The sequence below is a fragment of the Paroedura picta genome, chromosome 15 (assembly GCF_049243985.1).
Source record: "Paroedura picta isolate Pp20150507F chromosome 15, Ppicta_v3.0, whole genome shotgun sequence".
In the NCBI taxonomy this organism is placed as follows: Eukaryota; Metazoa; Chordata; class Lepidosauria; order Squamata; family Gekkonidae; genus Paroedura; species Paroedura picta.
The window spans coordinates 20,042,395-20,061,119 of NC_135383.1; the positions used below are offsets into that span (position 1 = coordinate 20,042,395).

General features: G+C 44.0%; 1 protein-coding gene across 3 annotated transcripts; it reads right to left on the reverse strand.

The window, feature by feature from the left end:
- Window positions 1–28: 28 nt before the first annotated feature.
- On the reverse strand, window positions 29–18,539 carry SKA2 (spindle and kinetochore associated complex subunit 2). Of its 3 annotated transcripts, none has more exons than XM_077311187.1 (5): window positions 18,369–18,539; window positions 7,466–7,555; window positions 4,835–5,011; window positions 3,668–3,754; window positions 29–396 (listed from the first exon to the last, which is right to left on the reverse strand). In XM_077311187.1, the coding sequence occupies exons 1-5, from the start codon at window positions 18,399–18,401 to the stop codon at window positions 367–369; spliced, it is 417 nt and encodes a 138-aa protein (XP_077167302.1). In that variant the 5' UTR covers window positions 18,402–18,539; the 3' UTR covers window positions 29–366. The 3 variants fall into 3 exon arrangements, with proteins under 3 accessions (XP_077167302.1, XP_077167303.1, XP_077167304.1); XM_077311188.1 differs by having other exon boundaries at window positions 7,466–7,649; window positions 18,369–18,437; XM_077311189.1 differs by lacking the exon at window positions 18,369–18,539 and adding an exon at window positions 17,530–17,552.
- Between the last annotated feature and the right edge of the window lie 186 nt (window positions 18,540–18,725).

Sequence of the window (18,725 nt, forward strand, 5' to 3'; positions counted from 1 at the left end):
GAGCTCAATAAATTCCATTTTGTATTACTTAATTTAAAGGCATGGAATATTTATTTTGCAAGTAGTATTGCATGCAGTTTGTAGTTCACACCATCATGATGCAGCATAAAGTCACTGTTTGAAAACTACCACAGGACAGCAGCTTCCGGCACAAAATATTAACATTTTGATAGTTACCAATTTTCATGATGTTGCACAATATCATGATCACAGGCATATATGAACTCACATCACAGCCACCTTGGTTGCCTGCAAACAGTTTAGGAGCAATGTACAAAACAGCTGAATACGAAAATTAGCAATATGCGAGTTTTCAAGTACCACAGTCTTGTCTAGCCACTTAAACTTGGCCGTGCTCTTCTGGAATCAATGAATCTGGTGTTCTTTTGGACAATTCTGAGGGGAAAAATGAAGTTGAAACGTTAGGAAATCAATATACTTTCTCTCTAAAGAACAGACAACCTGCACTTTTCAAAAGTTGCTCTAGGGCCTCAGGAGCTTAGAATTTTATTTTTATGTCATAATTCTATTGGATTTATTTTCCCAACATTAATAATCTATTCTAAAAGTTGATTATTTAAAAATAATCTGTCAGTGCTCACATGTAAAATTGCCAGCGTACATAAAAACACTTTAAACAAGGGTGGGATCCACAAAGACTCTTACATAGAAGGCCACATTAGGAGGAGGAGGTCCTCAACCTTTACTATGTATTTGCCACTCCCCCATGTCACATGCCATGCTGTTCTGTATTAATCCCTAATTTTCAGGAACAGCTGGTAGAGCTGTGGGAGGTTAACACTGAAGTTTCGTTTTGCAGATTCAACGCCACTTGTACTTCTGTGATTCAAAGCCATTCCCCCTTTCATCTCCTATTCCTTACAAGTCCATGCACACAAAGCAGCAGTAGAAAAAGTCGCCTTTCTAAATTTTGAAAAATATAAACATTTCAAGCATACCTTCACAACCAATAGCATAGAAAGATGTCTCCCAGTGTTATCCTGACCCAGAATAAGAGTTGAGGCATAGACAGGGGGTTATTTTCCTCTGCCCCTGTTCACTATGGAAGGAAAATCAGGTTGCTTACCTGCAACTGGTGTTCTTTGAGTAGTTTTCAATTTGGGCTATTCTAGATCTAGGCATTAGAAAAAAATTTTCTCCCTTCTGAGTCCACATGGCTAAATCACATCCTACTGTGGGGACGAAGTCACCCCCAGCTACCTGCTCAATTCTTTCAAGAAAGAACATTGTGCCAAAGTTTAAACATATAAGCTGTAGAAAAAGGGAGGTTGGTACACTGCGGAGATCACAATCCAGAACACCAGCATCAGGAAAGTAACTTGTTTTTCTTCTTAAATGGGGGGGGGGGGAGATTAGCAAGTTGATTAGCTGGGGGCAGAGACAAGTGCAGCACAGCGTGTAACACTGCTGTCAAAGGAAGCATCTGTTCAGGATACAACATCCAGGATGTCAAAGGAATCCAGGCAGCTGCTCTGCAAAATTCTTCAAGAGAGATGCCTTCACTGAATGCTGAGGACATGGTCAACTTGAGCATTCTTGGACAGCCCCAGGAAGTAACTTCTAGTCTGCTTTTTTCCTTGGCTGAGATCTGAATAGGCAGGCAAAGCATAACTGAGCCCTCAAGAAACTTCTTCACTACCAAAGATGCATAGGATTTATAGCGGCTTAAGTGGCATGTTCAAGGAAGAGAACAGCAAATCTAATGAGTTTAACTCAAAGCATCTGCTCATGTTAAACTAATGAGTTTGAGTTTAACTCAAAGCAATCCCAGGACTAAGCATAGACGTACAAGCAAATGTGCTTCCGCTTTTAATTGTGGGAGAATTGACCCGTCTTGCTGTGAGGTCCCTTGAGATGGGCAATCCTGAATTAATCTTCTGCATAGAAGACTCAGGGAACCCCTGCCTTGATTTTGTGAAAGAAGATAGACCATGGGAGGACGGTGTCCCCTGGCTCTGCAGAGGATCTTAGCATACCAAGGTTAATGAATTATCTCGTCTTGGGCAATTCTTAGTGTTTAGAGAGTTTGAAGTGGGGAGATGAAAGTGAGCTGGTGATTCCCACAGAGTTGGAAGGCAATGCCTGATGCCTGTTCCACTGATCTCACTGTGGTCATTAGTATTGGCAGACAAAATGAGCCTTCAGGAGAGCCCCAGAAGAAATTTGGTCCCTGAATCACCATTTACCCAAATTCAAGGGCTCAATGAATAAAGGGGATGACAGCTGTTGTGGTTGTGGGGTACCCTGATAAACTATACAGTTCAGGAAGGATGAGGGCAATACTTCTCCCCATTTCTGAAAGGGAAGTCATCACTTGATGTCAGATGTTCTGCATTAACTACAACACACTCAAAGATGGAGGATTGTAGCAAGGTCAAAGGACAATCCTTTGTATTGGTGGGGTATAACTCTGCCCCAGCAGAGCACTGAATTTTCTAGCTTGTGGCCAAGATAAGACATAATAATTACTATTATTATTAGATTCCTAGATTGGCATTCCCGTTGGGCTCAAGGAGGTTTACAACATGTTAAAAATCCTTTATTAATTACATCTTCTAAAATATATTTAAGAAAATTGAAATAACCAGCTCTTTACCTAGCAACTAATTTAGCTAAATAACTAACTACCTCCCCACCGCACCCCATATTTCTGCCATCGTTTCTTCCCTGCCTGTTGGATATGGCAGGTACCTCAGCAGTGTGGAAGAACTGCAGGGGTCAGAGGGATCAGTAGGTCGTCCTGGCTTCAACCACAGGCCTGGTGGAAGAGCACCACCTTGCAAGCCCCACAGAACTGTAATAGCTCCATCAGGGCCCCAGTCTCAGGCTCATTCCACCAGATCTTTGGCCCTGGCTCTGGTTGAGGCCAGGCAGATCTCTTTGGGGCAAGGGCCTATCAATAAATTTGCACCAGATGACCAAAGTGCTCTCTGGGGGACATCCTGGGAAATAGGTGCCTCACAGTTTAACTGAAGTGAGCCTGGAAATGTAGATAGTAAAGTGAACATCCTGAACTTCCTGGGGCACATGAAGACATTGATGCCCTGAAAAATGAATATGAGGCAAATCTGTCATCTGAGGGAAGGCTGCTACTGCTTCTATTGTCTTTGTCCAGAAGGAAATCTTACCTCCCAGAGAACAGTGAATGGGGGGGGGGGATGCCTAAGAATGGGGGAGGGGAGGGGAGGGGGGAGATATGCCTAATGCAAGATATTGTATACTGGTACACTGGTAACAACTTCCTACAATGGCAGATTGTGAATGTTTTGTGAATGTTGTGAACCTTTGTGAATGTTGGGGCAGGAGAGTGTCCCTGATAATGCTTGAATGCTGGGATCTGAACACAGAGGACAATTCACAGAATCAGACGCTGCTGCAGATACCAAATAACTTGGGTAGGGTCAGAAAGCCATGGCGAGAGCCTCCAGCCTGCTGCTTCTGCCACTGGATGCCATAAGTTAGGGGTCCAACATTTATGAGTCTGTGAGCACCTCTAGAATCCTGACACAGGGAGGTGGACACACCTACAAAATGACTGTCACAGGAGACAGAGCCACACATACAGAGGAAGCCCAAATACAGGGGAGGAGAGACGTAAACAAGAGAAAGAAGCCACACAAAAGACAAGTGCTCGGGTCCTCGTTACCTGCTTGGCTGCAGCATCTGTCTTTTGAAGAGCGTGGCACCTTAACTGCTGCATGGCAAGCTGCTGCTCTTCAGACAGAGGCAAGATCTAGGGAGAAAAGGATTCAGGTTATGAGCAAGTCTCCTGCCATTCCAGAGGCGCAAAATATGTTACACGTCCAAGTTCTTGGCAGCTGATTGGTTTGTAGAAAGCTCTTTGCAGAGAAATCTATCAGCTTGGGAATGCCCAGAGCAGCCATCCTGGCATTGCCCAACATGGCCTGGGCCCCGGAAAAGGCTCAGTGTTCCCCCAAAGCTTCAGACTGCAGAGCCATGACTGGCAACAGCAAGCAAGCAGACTTTTCAGAAGCCTGACTGCCTTTATTGGTGTTCATTCAGAGATCTCCTGGATAATGTCAAGGGAGAAGCGTGAGAACTTCCACGGATATTATGTTATCAGGGCGACCAAGTATCCTCATTGCTGCTGTGATGGAAGTCCAACTGTCAACAGTGGGGAGGGGGCTACAAAGCCCAGGGCCCCCTAACTTCCATCACCGCTGCTGCCACCGTTAGATGACATTTAAAAGAAAGCAGTTTCCGAGGGGAAAACCAGCTCTCACATCTCCCATATGACAATTCTTAAGACTTGCTGTGATTTTATTGTTTGTTCTTAACTCTATTGTATTGTGAGTTTTTAAAACTGCCTGTCCTCCCTGCAATCAGATCCATCTATGTCAGGCAATTTCAACACACTATCTAAGCTCATGGTCCCCTCCTTTCCAGATCACCACAGCTACCATTTCAAAGTTTCTAAATTACACTTTTGATGTTGATGCCATGAATGTATTGACTGGTTGACTTGATCTATTTGCGCACTATTAGAACAATTTCAATGTATGCTTCCTGCCTCACTGATACACTGCCCTGAGACATAATAGTGAGGGGCAGTATATACATAAATGATAAAGAAAGAAATTCCACAGACAAATGGGTCAGGCCATCTGAACCAAGCCAAGACACAGCCAGGTGTCCCTCTATCATACCCAGATCCCAGAGAGTCCTTATGCTTCCTGCAGCCATGGCTGAATCCAGCTGCAAATGACAATCCCCATTTGTATGGTTTCGGGATCCTTGCAAGGTGCTCAGGATAAACAGATACAAGAAGTGAAATACACCCAAAAAGCATCACCTCAGTTCCCGCATGCTGCTGTATCTTCTGAACCAGCCTCAGCGTTTTATTGAGGGTAGCGTTGATAGAACGCATCGACTCTTGCTGCTCCGCAGAAATCCTGTCTAGCCGCTCGCACAACATTTTGTAACGTGACTTCATTACTGATAGCTGCTTTATGAGAGCCAGGGGATTTTCCTGGTACGGGAGCAAGAAAATCGCTTTGAGTGGTGGAAAGCACTGGCAAGTTGCAGCTCACTTATGGTGACCCCACAGGATTTTCAGGGCATGAGATGAACAGAGGTGGCACGCCAATGCCTGCCTGACAGACTTGTCCACTGTGACTTCCTGTAATTCTTTTCCAAAAAGGCATCTAAGTGAACGGCACCAATCAATAGTCTTCCATTGCTCTGGCCTGAATCGATTGTTCACTGAACTGGGTCTCTCCCCAAAAATGTTCTAGCGTTTGAAGAAGGAGAAAAAATGTTCCCTACTGTGTTCATATCATGCATAATTTCTCTTGGCCATCTTTCTTCCTTCCTAGATGGAAAAGTCTGTGAGGTAGGTAAGGCTGAGAGAACCCTGATATTACTGCTTGGTCAGAACAGCTTTAAAATGACAGCTTTAAATACTAGAACTAAAGGGCATCCAATAACTTTGATAAGTAGATTTGAGATGGCCTAAAGGAAATATCCTGTGGGACAGGATGTTGAACTACATGGAACATTTGTGTGATCCAGCAGGGCCCTTATGTTCTTCAAACTAGTTTCCCTCCATCTTTTGCCATAAATTTTAAATGTAGTATTATTTAGTATTGCTTTAGGAAGTTTGGTCTTGCATCCAAGCAGCTTTCTCTAATTAAAGAAAAAGATGTAGCTATCATCTTCAAGACATTTTACTGGGAATAAATCCCACCGATTAATATGGGACTCAGGATTGCTCTTATAGCATCACTAGTGGAATCAACACTGTATAGATTCTATTAAGCCAGGAGAATTTCATTGTACTCTGTATGCCAAGTCTTTTCTTCTTGAGATTTTCAGGTGTTTATTACTTGTATTTACAGCATTTAGCTGTGTAAATACAGGGGCTCCAAAATATTTTCACAGTAACCCATTTGTATTTAGCTGTGTTCATACATTTGCTTTCAATTAGTTGGGTGGTCAGAATTTCTAGTTTTATTAAATATGCCAAAAACATCTCCACATTCCTGCAATAAATTCTGAACTGCTGTCAACAAGACTGCAGGTCCTGTTAAGTATAAAACTATCATCAGACTAGTTTTATGACATAACTTTGTACTTTATTTCAGACTGCTTTGGCACTGGGCTCAACAGAAAGGCTTAAGAGTTGGAAACAAGTAGCACCCTGTTTTGCCCCCCCTCCCACACACATATATTGAATTCATTGGATCAAAATTGCTTAGTTTCACATGAACATGCGGTTCCTCATATAAAGTCTCAGCTATTCTAACAAATCCTAGGTCAAATTCATCTGTTTAAGAGTGAATACTTTCCCCACCAGCAGCTGAATGTAGTGTAATGATCAATTTGGCAGTTAGAATATTTATAGTACTGCATGATATCTAAATTCTTTGTATGTTACTTAGCATTGCTTCAATGAGGAATAAATCTTTTCCTGCTCTTCTTTGACTCAAAGATGACCAACATTTTTTATTAGTAAAAGCTTTAAAAAGCACCTGGTCATCACCACATCCCACCTTCTCTCGTCCATTCTGAGCCTACGGCTGATCACTTCCATCAAGCAACTGAAAGCTGCAGTCAGAAAAAGCTCTCTGCATTTGTAGTTTTATAGACATCGATCACATCCACTCTTCAGCAGTCTAACCCCCACAAAAGGCGGGGGAGCCAACTGCTACATCTAAGGTCAGTATGACCCAGTGGCCAAGTCTGCACATCCAACTCTTAGAAACAGACTTGCCTGCTGAAACCTGTTCTGATGCAGAACATGTTTGCTAAACCAAGGATTTCTTCCAAACAAACATGTTTAAGCTTCCTCCCTGCCCCCAAGCCAGTCCACAAAGCCATGGAGGTTGCTATTTTGTGCAATAGCTAAACCAGTAGCCTCACTCAATTCCCTCTTTAGAAGAAATTTATTTATTTATTTATTTATGATTAGATTTCTATACCGCCGCTCGCCATAGCCTCGCAGCGGTTCTAAAACAATACAAATCCCAATAAAATCACATACTAACCAACTATGCAAAGGTGACCATAATCTCTAATAATCCCTCCTTGTTCAGGGTGGGGCACTGGATCTAATCTAATGTAATGAGAGCCGGGGCCAAGATGAATTTGGGAACCAGTTAGAAGACCCCTCCCCTGGGACTCTGCCCTGGTCTCAACCGTACGCCTGGCGGAAGAGCTCCGTCCAGCTTTAAATGATGGTTATTATTATTATTATTATTATTAGATTTAGATTTATAGCCCGCCACTCCCTTGCGGCTCGTGGCGGGTTAAACTGATTTAAGTGGAGCATGCACACCTCTTCAGATCAGAAAAATCATGACATTTGTTGCCAAGTTGCTTAAGGTGCAAAAATATGAGCTACAATTGCCCCATCCGCTGTATTTAAAAGCTAATTACAAATTCTTTGTATAGCTAACCAAAGTTTCAAGTCTGAGAACAGTACCTCTTGAGATAAGTCACCAGGGATCCCTTTGATCGTTTCAAACTCCAACATGCTCTGAATGCTGTCCAGATCAGATTCGGCCACCTGGAACTAGAACACCCAGAATGATCAATCAAATCCCACGCCGTAACTTTTAAAGCAAGAGGGCTGCTAGTGCATGTCCTCACACAACTTTGCAGTGCATCTGGAAGAAGAGCAATTCACGTAATTATGTAGGAAACACATAATATCGTATTACCACTCAAGTTGCAAAAGTGCTGCAAGGAATGTCTTCACAGTCAGAGCACTGTTTACGGTGCCAGGTATTGTTACTTCCTAGTTACATGAATTCATAGGGTTGCCTTAACAACATGTCTCTCTTTCTCTCACACACACACACACACACCTCTTCTTCATTCCCAGGGGCCACTGGAATATCCAAGCAACACCACATTTTGGGGCCCAAACTGCAGACAGATTCCACCATTAAAGATTGTGCTCGCCAGCAGTAAACGGCTTCTGACTACACATGTTCAGACCTAACATTACATACCGACAATATTAAAATTGTCACGTAACACTGAACCAAGATATCTATTGTATGCCATATAATGAGTTCGGGTTTCTTTAACAAGTGGGCAAATACTTTTAATTAATGGAAACTCAGTAGATCTAGTTAGACGAAGAAGAAGAGTTGGTTCTTATATGCCGCTTTTCTCTACCCAAAGGAGTCTCAAAGCAGCTTATAGTCGCCTTCCCTTTCCTCTCCCCACAACAGACATCCTGTGATGTGGGTGAGGCTGAGAGAGCCCTGATATTACTGCACGGTCAGAACAGCTTTATCAGTGCCATGGTGAGCCCAATGTCACCCAGCTGGCTGCATGTGGGGGAGTGCAGAAAAGAACCCGGCTCACCAGATTAGAAATCCACAACCCTAACCACTCCACCAAACTGGCTGAGAGAAGGTGTTCACTTTGACACTGCTCTGACTTTGGGGTGCATTAGACAAAGCAGTGTTCGGCAAGTGCCATGAACCCAGGGCTACTTACAGCAGCCATCTGTATACAACTCGAGACAGAAAGAAGGTAAAGAAAGAGAACACTATATTTTCTGTTCCATTCTATCACTGCTCCTCATCTATCCTTTTCTCCCAACAGCTGTTAAGCTTGTCTCCATTTTTCCTTCCAGCAAGTGACGGACAAAAGGGTGCAAGAGAACCTGTTGAAAGAGCAAGTGCCAACTTATAGGAGCTGTATCCTTCTGCTGCCTGGAGCTACTGAAGAAGAAGAAGAAAGAGGAAGAGGAGTTGGTTCTTATATGCTGCTTTTCTCAACCAGAAGGAGTCTCCAAGCGTTTTCCAATCACCTTCCCTTTCCTTTATCCACTACAGACTCCCTGTGAGGGAGGTGAGGCTGAAAGAGCCCTGATATTACTGAAGAAGAGTTGGTTCTTATATACCGCTTTTCTCTGCCCAAAGGAGTCTCAAAGTGGCTTCCAATTGCCTTTCCTCTCCTCACAACAGACACCCTGTGAGGTGGGTGAAGCTGAGAGAGCCCTGATATTACTGCTCAGTCAGAACAACTTTATCAGTGCTGTAGCGAGTCCAAGGTCACCCAGCTGGCTCACCAGATAGGAAGTCCAAACTCCTAACCACCACACCAAGCGGGTAGTAAGACAGACTGGCTTTACTTACCAACAAGGATACACTAAGGCTAGGACAATGTCTTTTTGGCCCCTCTCCAGCCGCCTCCAAAATCTGAGAGTGGTACCTGAAACTGCAAAATTCCTTATAATTTATCCCCAGTTGTCTGGGTGCTTAAAGGAATTATGTGACTATGCTAAGAGCAGATGTAGACTCAGAAACAAGGAGCCACTTTTGAACATACATATTTAAGAAACACCTGCTTTTCAACAGAAAAAGAAAAAAGAAATCGGTTGATATTCTAATATGGCTACAACATCCACAGACTTGATGGACAACAGATCTGACTGATCTCAAAGTAACCAAGGGCTACCAACAGATTAAAAAATCCAGTTGCTGGATCTTCCATTCAATACAACTTAAGCAAGTTCTCCTAAGCTGCTATCTAGATGCCTTTTTGCAATACCAAGGGAAGTTTCAAATTGGTCATTCAAAAAAAACCTAAAAAACCCTAACAGCCCAAGAGTTATGGCTCATTCAAGAAGGAAAGGCAGCTGTAAACAATTATTTTATTTTCTCTATTTACGGAAGACAAATCAGAACCAAAAGCAAAGCTTCCACTACCAGTCAAGTGGTTAAGATTGTACTTGAATGAGACACTTTAATTTAGTGATCAATAATGGCTGTACTTAAGTCAAATCTGACCAACATTACCCAACCTATAATCTGCTCAGCAGCACACCTAGAATAGAGAAGAGCCCACAAAGGCAGAGCGTGAGTCTGTGTGCATTGACCACTTATTAGCTGCCACATCTGTTTCAAGAACACAGTATTTGGTTCATTACAGTTTGTCAACTAACAGTGCAATCTTAAAACCCCAAATAAGCCCCCATTACATAGACAGGAGCAGGACTCTGAATAGACCTGCTTACGATTCTTTCCTACAGCTTAGAATCATAGAAACATAGAGTTGAAAGGGGCCTCACAGAGTCATCTAGTCCAACCTGCTCACCCACAGTGACCCCAACTCTATGCCCAGATGATGCCCCCCACCAAAAAAAACTCCCCAGATTCCCTAGCCAGTCTGGCCTGGATGAAATCTGCTTCCCGATCCCAAAGTGGATCCTAATAACTGGTGTGAGGCAAGGAAGGACCTTCTGGCCTGCTCCACAGATAGATCCATTCGCATGAACTCTGCAGTAGCCGGTGGAAGCTGGAAGACGGTTGCTGCAGCCTCTGCTTGCAGGTGCTTTGACAATACTATTGCACTGCTAGCTGGAAGGAACAGTAGTGCAATGAAGTCAGAGCACTCGTAAGCAGAGAGATACTTCTGAAGAGTCCAGCACCAGGAACCTGCTGCTTAAAAAAAACAAGAGGGACCGTCAATTATAGGATGAACAAGAAAGAAGCTTCAAGTTAGTAAGATCAACCTCCCCCCTCCAAAAAGGAAAAACGAGATTTTCCTATTTTTAAAATGGGAGGGGGGGGGATGTCCAACCCGAGCCTCTTGCCATCAGGTCATTTGAAACTTCTCCATAACCAACTTTGCAGGGGCGCTTAGTGGGCACTATAGTGCCTGCTGAAACATTTCTTGGAGCCCACCAAGTGTTTTTTTAGAAATTAGATGAGCCTTTTGCCCAGCTGGGCTTATGACTGGCAATGTAGTCATAATGTAGGTATGTCATTTTGGCAGTAGCTGCCCCCACCTTATAGGTCTTATCTTATGCTCACTCCTTTTTCCAAGGGTTCTTTTTAAATGTCTCCCTTCTCCTTTACACTTGGGTTTCCAATGTATGGCTCTGCCTCCTATGGCAGTCATGCTGCCCTTGCACCCAGCACCTGAAGTCAGAATTCCAAAGGTAACTACAGGCTCAAAAAGTATGGGGATCCCTGCCATATTGCATTAGTCTTAAAATTGCATTAACCTGCAAGCTGGCTTAGTTTTGGCCTGGCTCCAAGGTCCACTTCAGCCAGAGTTTAGTGGTCTCAAAGTGCATTTTATTTAACGGAAGAGTACATAGGAGATGCCCTTTCCAGACCACAGATTCCTCTTTGGCATTGCTGTGCATAAGCTGCAGCCCAGCTAGCACAGCATGCAAACACAAAGTGAAAGCACACCTTTTGGGTGCATCTCGCACCTGCTTGTCAGGCCAATGTAAAGCCACCCATCTAAATGCCAGTAGCAAGCAAAGATGACCTACAAAGCAAGCAGGATGAGAAGCTTTTACTGATTGGGAGAATGGCTTCTCATTCATTTTTGAAGTGCTAACGTGACATTTGAGGCACATGTTCGCATCCCGACAAGTAGCAGATCTGAAGGCTGGCAACTCATGGGATTATTTCTGAGGCTGCTGTATGTGCAGGAGGATGGAATGCATGTGCAAGCATAACAGAGCTGTTGGGCATAGAGATCACTGGCTGGACTACTTTTGATAAGTCTCCACTCTAGAGGAGATGGCTGGGTGTGGGTGGGCAGGGAGAGGCCAGAAATATTCAGGGGAAAATGAGGACTCTGTTTTTCCAATATAAAATAATGGGGGGGGGGGTGTGGAGGAGGACTAAACACAATTCCTATGAAACATTTTCTATTTGGGAATAAGTAAAATTCTCTTTAAGAAAAGGCATTCCATGTATAACGAAATTTTGTGCTAGACAGTCTACAGCGTGGCATAATGATAGCTTGTGCATAAGTGTAGAGATATATATTTCCAAGAGTTATTGAATATTATTACATGAATAATTTGGGCAACAATTAGTGTGCCATAAGGTGTTTAATGATAATCCATTAAAGAGTTCAATTCAATCGCCTTCCGCTGGCCCCTGAGCCCGTGCCCATGAAAACCACCACCGATATGTCCATCCCACGGGGTTGTCAGTATGTTACAGTTAAATGGATGTTCTCCCCATGCTTGTTCCATTATTATATGTTCTACTTTTATGAATGTATTGCTATTGTTCAATTTATTGTGTTATTTGTACTGTTTTTCTCCAGTTCCATGAAAGCTGCCCTGAGCCTCAGGGGAGGGCGGTATATAAATATATAATAAATAAAAATAATTTAACTTCATAGCTAAAAAAATCCGGTAGTCCTATTTCTACTAGACAATACAGTTTCTATCTATACTTTTTTTTACAGCAAAATCTGTTTACTGATTTCAGCTGTTACTCCTTCAAATCTCTATGGTGGCAAAAATTAAGACACATATGTATAGGTGGCATAGGAACTAGAAATTGGCAGCTCTTATTCACTGGGTATAAATTACAATTTTGTTTGTAGGAAAAAAATTGTATTCTTAAATTCCAAAAATGATAATTTATTGTTATATAGTTAATAATCTGACTTTGCCAGCTAATTATGATGCATTTTATGCTACTAAACCAGGAGAAACTTTGAGCTTCACAGGAATTTAAGTATTGCATGTATCTCATCTAGTTACATAAGCATTCCATGCCCCTGTTCTAGGCATTAACACATCTCTAACAGACACCACCACAGTAAAATAGCATACTTCCTTTCCAGTTGTATTTTAGCTGACTGGGCAAGGCCATCCGGAACAATGCAGTGAGGCGAACAGCATTGCTGGCCAATGCCCTTTTAACATTGCACTGCTTTTTGTGCAGGTTCGCTAGTAGTACAACACAAAAAGGGCAGTGGACAGACACTTCTCGCCATCCAGAAGGCAGTAGATATAAACAGCCTCAGAAGAATACTCTTGGGGTCAACCCACTACCCCCCCAGCAGATAATTCCGAAGCTTGAAAGAATGTCACAGGAAGGTTTGCAAAACATTGCAAGAATGAGAAGTAACCCAACAAGACATACCATTTATAAACACAGTAGGATCTAACTTTGCGTCTCCAATATCTTTTTATGGGGGAGGAGGATAAAGATAATCCCAGAATTTAATTGAACACACACAAACACATTGGTATCTCCTGATGTCACTAAAGGGCAAAAGCAAAATCTGAGATGATTCCTTGGAAAGGAAACTCCTTGCAGTTTCATGGGGGTGGGGGATTCTGAATGCCATCCAGACCCTGCTTGGGATATGTTTTAGGGTAGCGATCCCCAACCTGTGGGCCGCGGACCACCAGTGGTCCTTCGACTAATTGGAGGTGGGCCCCGAAGGACGCCTTCTCTCCCCCCCCCCAGCCCTTTACAACACACTTCATTGTTGTGGCATGTCTGTATCTTATTTTGAAGGGATGTTTAAACATTACCATAGCAATCAGAGAGCATTAGGGCAGTGGTTGAGAGTAGAGGAGTAAACTACCCCCCCCCACGGGCCTCAGTAAAAGGCGTTGAGTGGTCCCCGGTGAGTTGTCCCTGTCATTGAGTGGTCCCCAGTGATAAAAAGGTTGGGGACCACTGTTTTAGGGGAACTGCTGTTTCTCAGATTAAGACTATTGTGACAATTGGAATGTGATGTTGTTGTTGTTGTTGTTATGTGCGAAGTCGTGTCCGACCCATCGCGACCCCATGGACAATGATCCTCCAGGCCTTCCTGTCCTCTACCATTCCCCGGAGTCCATTTAAGTTTGCACCTACTGCTTCAGTGACTCCATCCATCCACCTCATTCTCTGTCGCCCCCTTCTTCTTTTGCCCTCGATCTCTCCCAGCATTAGGCTCTTCTCCAGGGAGTCCTTCCTTCTCATGAGGTGGCCAAAATATTTGAGTTTCATCTTCAGGATCTGGCCTTCTAAAGAGCAGTCAGGGCTGATCTCCTCTAGGACTGACTGGTTTGTTCGCCTTGCAGTCCAAGGGACTCGCAAGAGTCTTCTCCAGCACCAGAGTTCAAAAGCCTCAATTCTTTGACGCTCGGCCTTCCTTATGGTCCAACTTTCGCAGCCATACATTGCAACTGGGAAGACCATAGCCTTGACTAAACGCACTTTTGTTGGCAGGGTGATGTCTCTGCTTTTTAGGATGCTGTCTAGATTTGCCATAGCTTTCCTCCCCAGGAGCAAGCGTCTTTTAATTTCTTTGCTGCAGTCCCCATCTGCAGTCATCTTGGAGCCCAGGAAAATAAAATCTGTCACTATCTCCATTTCTTCCCCTTCTATTTGCCAGGAATTGAGAGGGCCGGATGCCATGATCTTTGTTTTCTTGATGTTGAGTTTCAAGCCAACTTTGGCACTCTCCTCCTTCACCCGCATCAACAGGCTCTTTAGTTCCTCTTCACTTTCTGCCATTAGAGTGGTATCATCTGCATATCTGAGGTTGTTGATATTTCTCCCTGCAATCTTGATCCCAATTTGTGACTCCTCTAATCCCGCATTTCTCATGATGTGCTCTGCATACAAGTTAAATAGGCAAGGCGACAGTATACAGCCTTGCCGAACTCCTTTCTCAATTTTGAACCAGTCAGTGATTCCATGTTCAGTTCTCACTGTTGCTTCTTGACCTGCATATAAATTTCTCAAGAGACAAATAAGATGCTCTGGTATTCCCATCTCTTTAAGAACTTGCCACAATTTGTTGTGCTCCACACAATCAAAGGCTTTAGCATAGTCAATGAAGCAGAAGTAGACGTTCTTCTGGTACTCCCTAGCTTTCTCCATGATCCAGCGTATGTTGGCAATTTGATCTCTAGTTCCTCTGCCTCTTCGAAATCCTGCCTGTACTTCTGGAAGTTCTCGGTCCACATATTGCTGGAGCCTAGCTTGTAGGATTTTGAGCATAACTTTGCTAGCATGAGAAATTAGTGCGATGGTGCGGTAGTTTGAACATTCTTTGGCATTGCCCTTCTTTGGGATTGGAATGTAAACTGACCTTTTCCAATCCTGTGGCCATTGTTGAGTTTTCCAAATTTGCTGGCATATTGAGTGTAGCACTTTTACTGCATCGTCCTTTAAGATTTTGAATAGTTCAACTGGAATGCTGTCACTACCACTAGCTTTATTGTTGCTCAGACTTCCTAAGGCCCATTTGACTTCACATTCTAGGATGTCTGGCTCCAGGTCAGTAACTACCCCATTGTGGTCATCAGGGATGTTAAGCTCGCTCTTATATAGTTCTTCTGTATAATTTTGCCACCTTTGTTTGATCTCTTCTGCTTCTGTGAGGTCCCTACCATTTTGGTCCCTTATCATACCCATCTTTGCATGAAACGTTCTCTTCATATCTCCAATTTTCTTGAAAAGATCTCTGGTTCTGTGATGTTACTTAGGCCTAAATATTAAAACACACAGGCTGGAAATTTTTAAAAGAAGCTATATCAAGAAAACATTGTTTACCTTAGGCACAAACCTGCATACAGAAGAAATCTATCTACTTCTTCCAGAACTGGGAAGTTTGAAAAAAGCAAATAGGAATTTCTTCAGATGCAAATATTTTGCGGGCATCTAAATGAGAGGAAAGCATGAAGAGTAAGACTAAGAAGAGTAAGAGTATGCCAAAGTAAGACTTCATGATTATAAAGTTATTAATCATATTATGAACAATTTGACCAATTACCAATGTCAATAAATTGATATAAACACTAATCCTGATCACTACAGGTGAAAGTGGAAAACCTGGCCAAATGAAGTGAAAACAGAAGTGAATACATTAGTCTAGGCAAGGTATTCTCCAAGTGCATCTTTCATATACAGGAAGTAACAGAACAGGCCAGCAACTTATAACTCATTCACCCTGAACTGATCCAGATGACTCCTCCCTGGTTTTGCTTAACAAGGATGGAAACGACTGGCCTAAACATGGTCTGCTACGGCCTTCTATTTAGCAGGAATGTGGACTAGAGAAAAATGTCACCACTGGAACAAGAGCAGAACAATACATTTAACTGGACACTGCACCATCTCAACCCCTAAACATGAGATATGTAGAAATACATACCTTAGTTTGTGCGTCACATGTTTTTGTATTTCTGTTATATCAGAACATCACAGGTTATATTGTTTCAAATGGCCCTGCTGGCCTGACAGAGCACAGAATGTGCTACATCATTCAGAAAATACAGGCCTCTTCTCTTCAGCTGCCCTCCACTAAGTTAAACCACTGTGGTGCAGTGTTAGCCTAGTATCTGGGAGACCCAGGTTCAAATCCTTATCTGCCATAGAACCTTGCCGAATGGCCCAGTCACACTCTCTCAAACTAAACTACTCCACAAAGCTGTTGTGAGGATAAAATGGAGGCGAAAACAGTGATGTAAACCACTTTGGGTTCCCAATGGCAAGAAAGGCAGGTTAAATAAATAAACTTCATACATTGGAAGAAGGCTTTTCTTCAGAACAGTCTTTTTTATGGAAAAGAAGGGATAAGGTAAAGGTAAAGGTATCCCCTGTGCAAGCACCGAGTCATGTCTGACCCTTGGGGTGATGCCCTCTAGCGTTTTCATGGCAGAGTCAATACGGGGTGGTTTGCAGGTTTACCCCCCAGCAACCTGGGTACTCATTTTACCAACCTCGGAAGGATGGAAGTCTGAGTCAACCTTGAGCCGGCTGCTGTGATTGAACTCCCAGCCTCATGGGCAGAGCTTTCAGACTGCATGTCTGCTGCCTTACCACTCTGCGCCACAAGAGGCTCTAAAGAAGGGATAAAGGTAAAGGTATCCCCTGTGCAAGCACCGAGTCATGTCTGACCCTTGGGGTGACGCCCTCTAGCGTTTTCATGGCAGACTCAATACGGGGTGGTTTGCCAGTGCCTTCCCCAGTCATGACCATTTACCCCCCAGCAAGCTGGGTACTCATTTTACCGACCTCGGAAGGATGGAAGGCTGAGTCAACCTTGAGCCGGCTGCTGGGATCGAACTCCCAGCCTTATGGGCAAAGCTTTCAGACGGCTGCCTTACCACTCTGCGCCACAAGAGGCTCTAAAGAAGGGATAGTTATGGATTATTACTGAAAGGCAGCATTGGGTAGGAGTTAGAGTGTGAGACTAAGATCTGGGGGACCCAGGTTCAAATCCCCACTTCCTGGGCAACTGTGGATCAGTTTCATACTTTCAGCCCAACCAACCCGCTGGTGCTATTATGAGAATAAAAAGGAGAACAGGAGCCCAATGCAAGCCACCATCTGCACTGGGGGAAAACAAAGAAACAAAGTAAATACTGGTGCATATACCCCAGTTCCAGGGGCTCACTATCTAGTTACAGATGTTGTGGGGTATAGCACAGGGGAGCCAAAGCAGCACAGGGCAGCAGATCCTCAGAAAGCAAGATCCTGCCTACCCAACGTGCATGAGGCAACTCACAGCAACAAGTGTTTCTATGCCAAAGCATACTTTTTTCAAGTGGACACAGTTCCCTCTATTCAGTTGCTCCAAAGTCTGATAGGTGTTGGGTTAGGACTACTGTCCAACGTTTCAGGCCTGCTGAGAAGATGCCTACAAGCGCTAAGCAGCATGGCCCATTTTTTTAACCTGAAGGATAGATCGATCCACAACAATCAGTACTGATAATATTCCCCTGCTTTAGCCGTCCACATTAATGGGAAAACAGACCGATCCAGGTTAACTTCCAAGCCAGTCCACCGTTCCCCCTCCCCAGCACATTTTCTAAGAAAACCGTCTGGTCCAACGGGACTCCTGCATTAAAATAAGGAGAACAAGAGAAAGACCAGTCTAACAGGTCATGCTTTTCTTACTAGCTAGCTACATTTTATTTATTTCTTTTTCAAATAATAATATTATTAACAATAATAATTTACCAATTAATAATGATAACTATATTGGAAATTGGATTGTATATTGTATCAGGGTTTAAATGTGTATTTTATTCTAATGTGAACCACCAAGAGCTGGCTGGGCCAAGAGTGGCGGTCTATAAATTTAACCATAAATCAATCAATCAAAAAGAAATTTATATGCCACCCTTACTCAGAGGCTCGGGGCAGCTTACAAAGCCTCATCAAAACAGCGATTTAAAACATTTTTAAAATAACCAACTGTTCAAATCACCCAAATAGCTTCCCCAAGAGAAGGGGCTTGGTGAAAATGGACTAGCCCGGCAGACCACGCCCCCTCCCTGGAGTAGCCACGCCCCCTCAGAGTGAGGAGGGAAAGAATACAGCGTCCCGAGCCATCTGTTTCTCCACCTTTCCTTGGCCTTCCCCCCCCTCAAATAAAATGGACCTACCCAACCTCAGTCCTCCCCCCCCCGTGCGTGAAAAATGGTCTAAGCCAAAGAAAAGGAATGTCCCTTCCCGCTCTTCCCTCCTCTCCCCGCCCGCCTCCTTTTCGCGCTGTTAGTCGCCTCCGCCTCAGCGACGCCGCGCTGTCCCCCTCGGCCCTTCACAGAAAAGGCTGCGGCCCAGGCCCGTCTCGGCGCCCCCGGCACTCACCATCGCCTCGAGAGTGTTAACCGCCGCCTCCATGTTGAATCGTTGACGCTCCTCAGGCAGCGACACGCCCACCTCCCATTCGCCGAACCGGCCCCGCCTTTACAGAAGACTGGGGACGGGAAGAGACGCCGCTTCCCATTCGTCAGCTGTCACTCGAAACGCCGCCTGATTGGCTCCTCGCTCAGGCATCTCCGAGCCTATTGGGCGATACGAGAGGGTAACTCCGGAATTTGAGAGGGACGTCCCTATTCGGTACCGTTGAGACCTAGTGCGCTCTGATTGGTCGGCACCGCGGCATCTTTGGCCCGCGAGTGAAACGAGAGCTTTATTTGTTTATTGGTCGCCAGCCTCGGCACG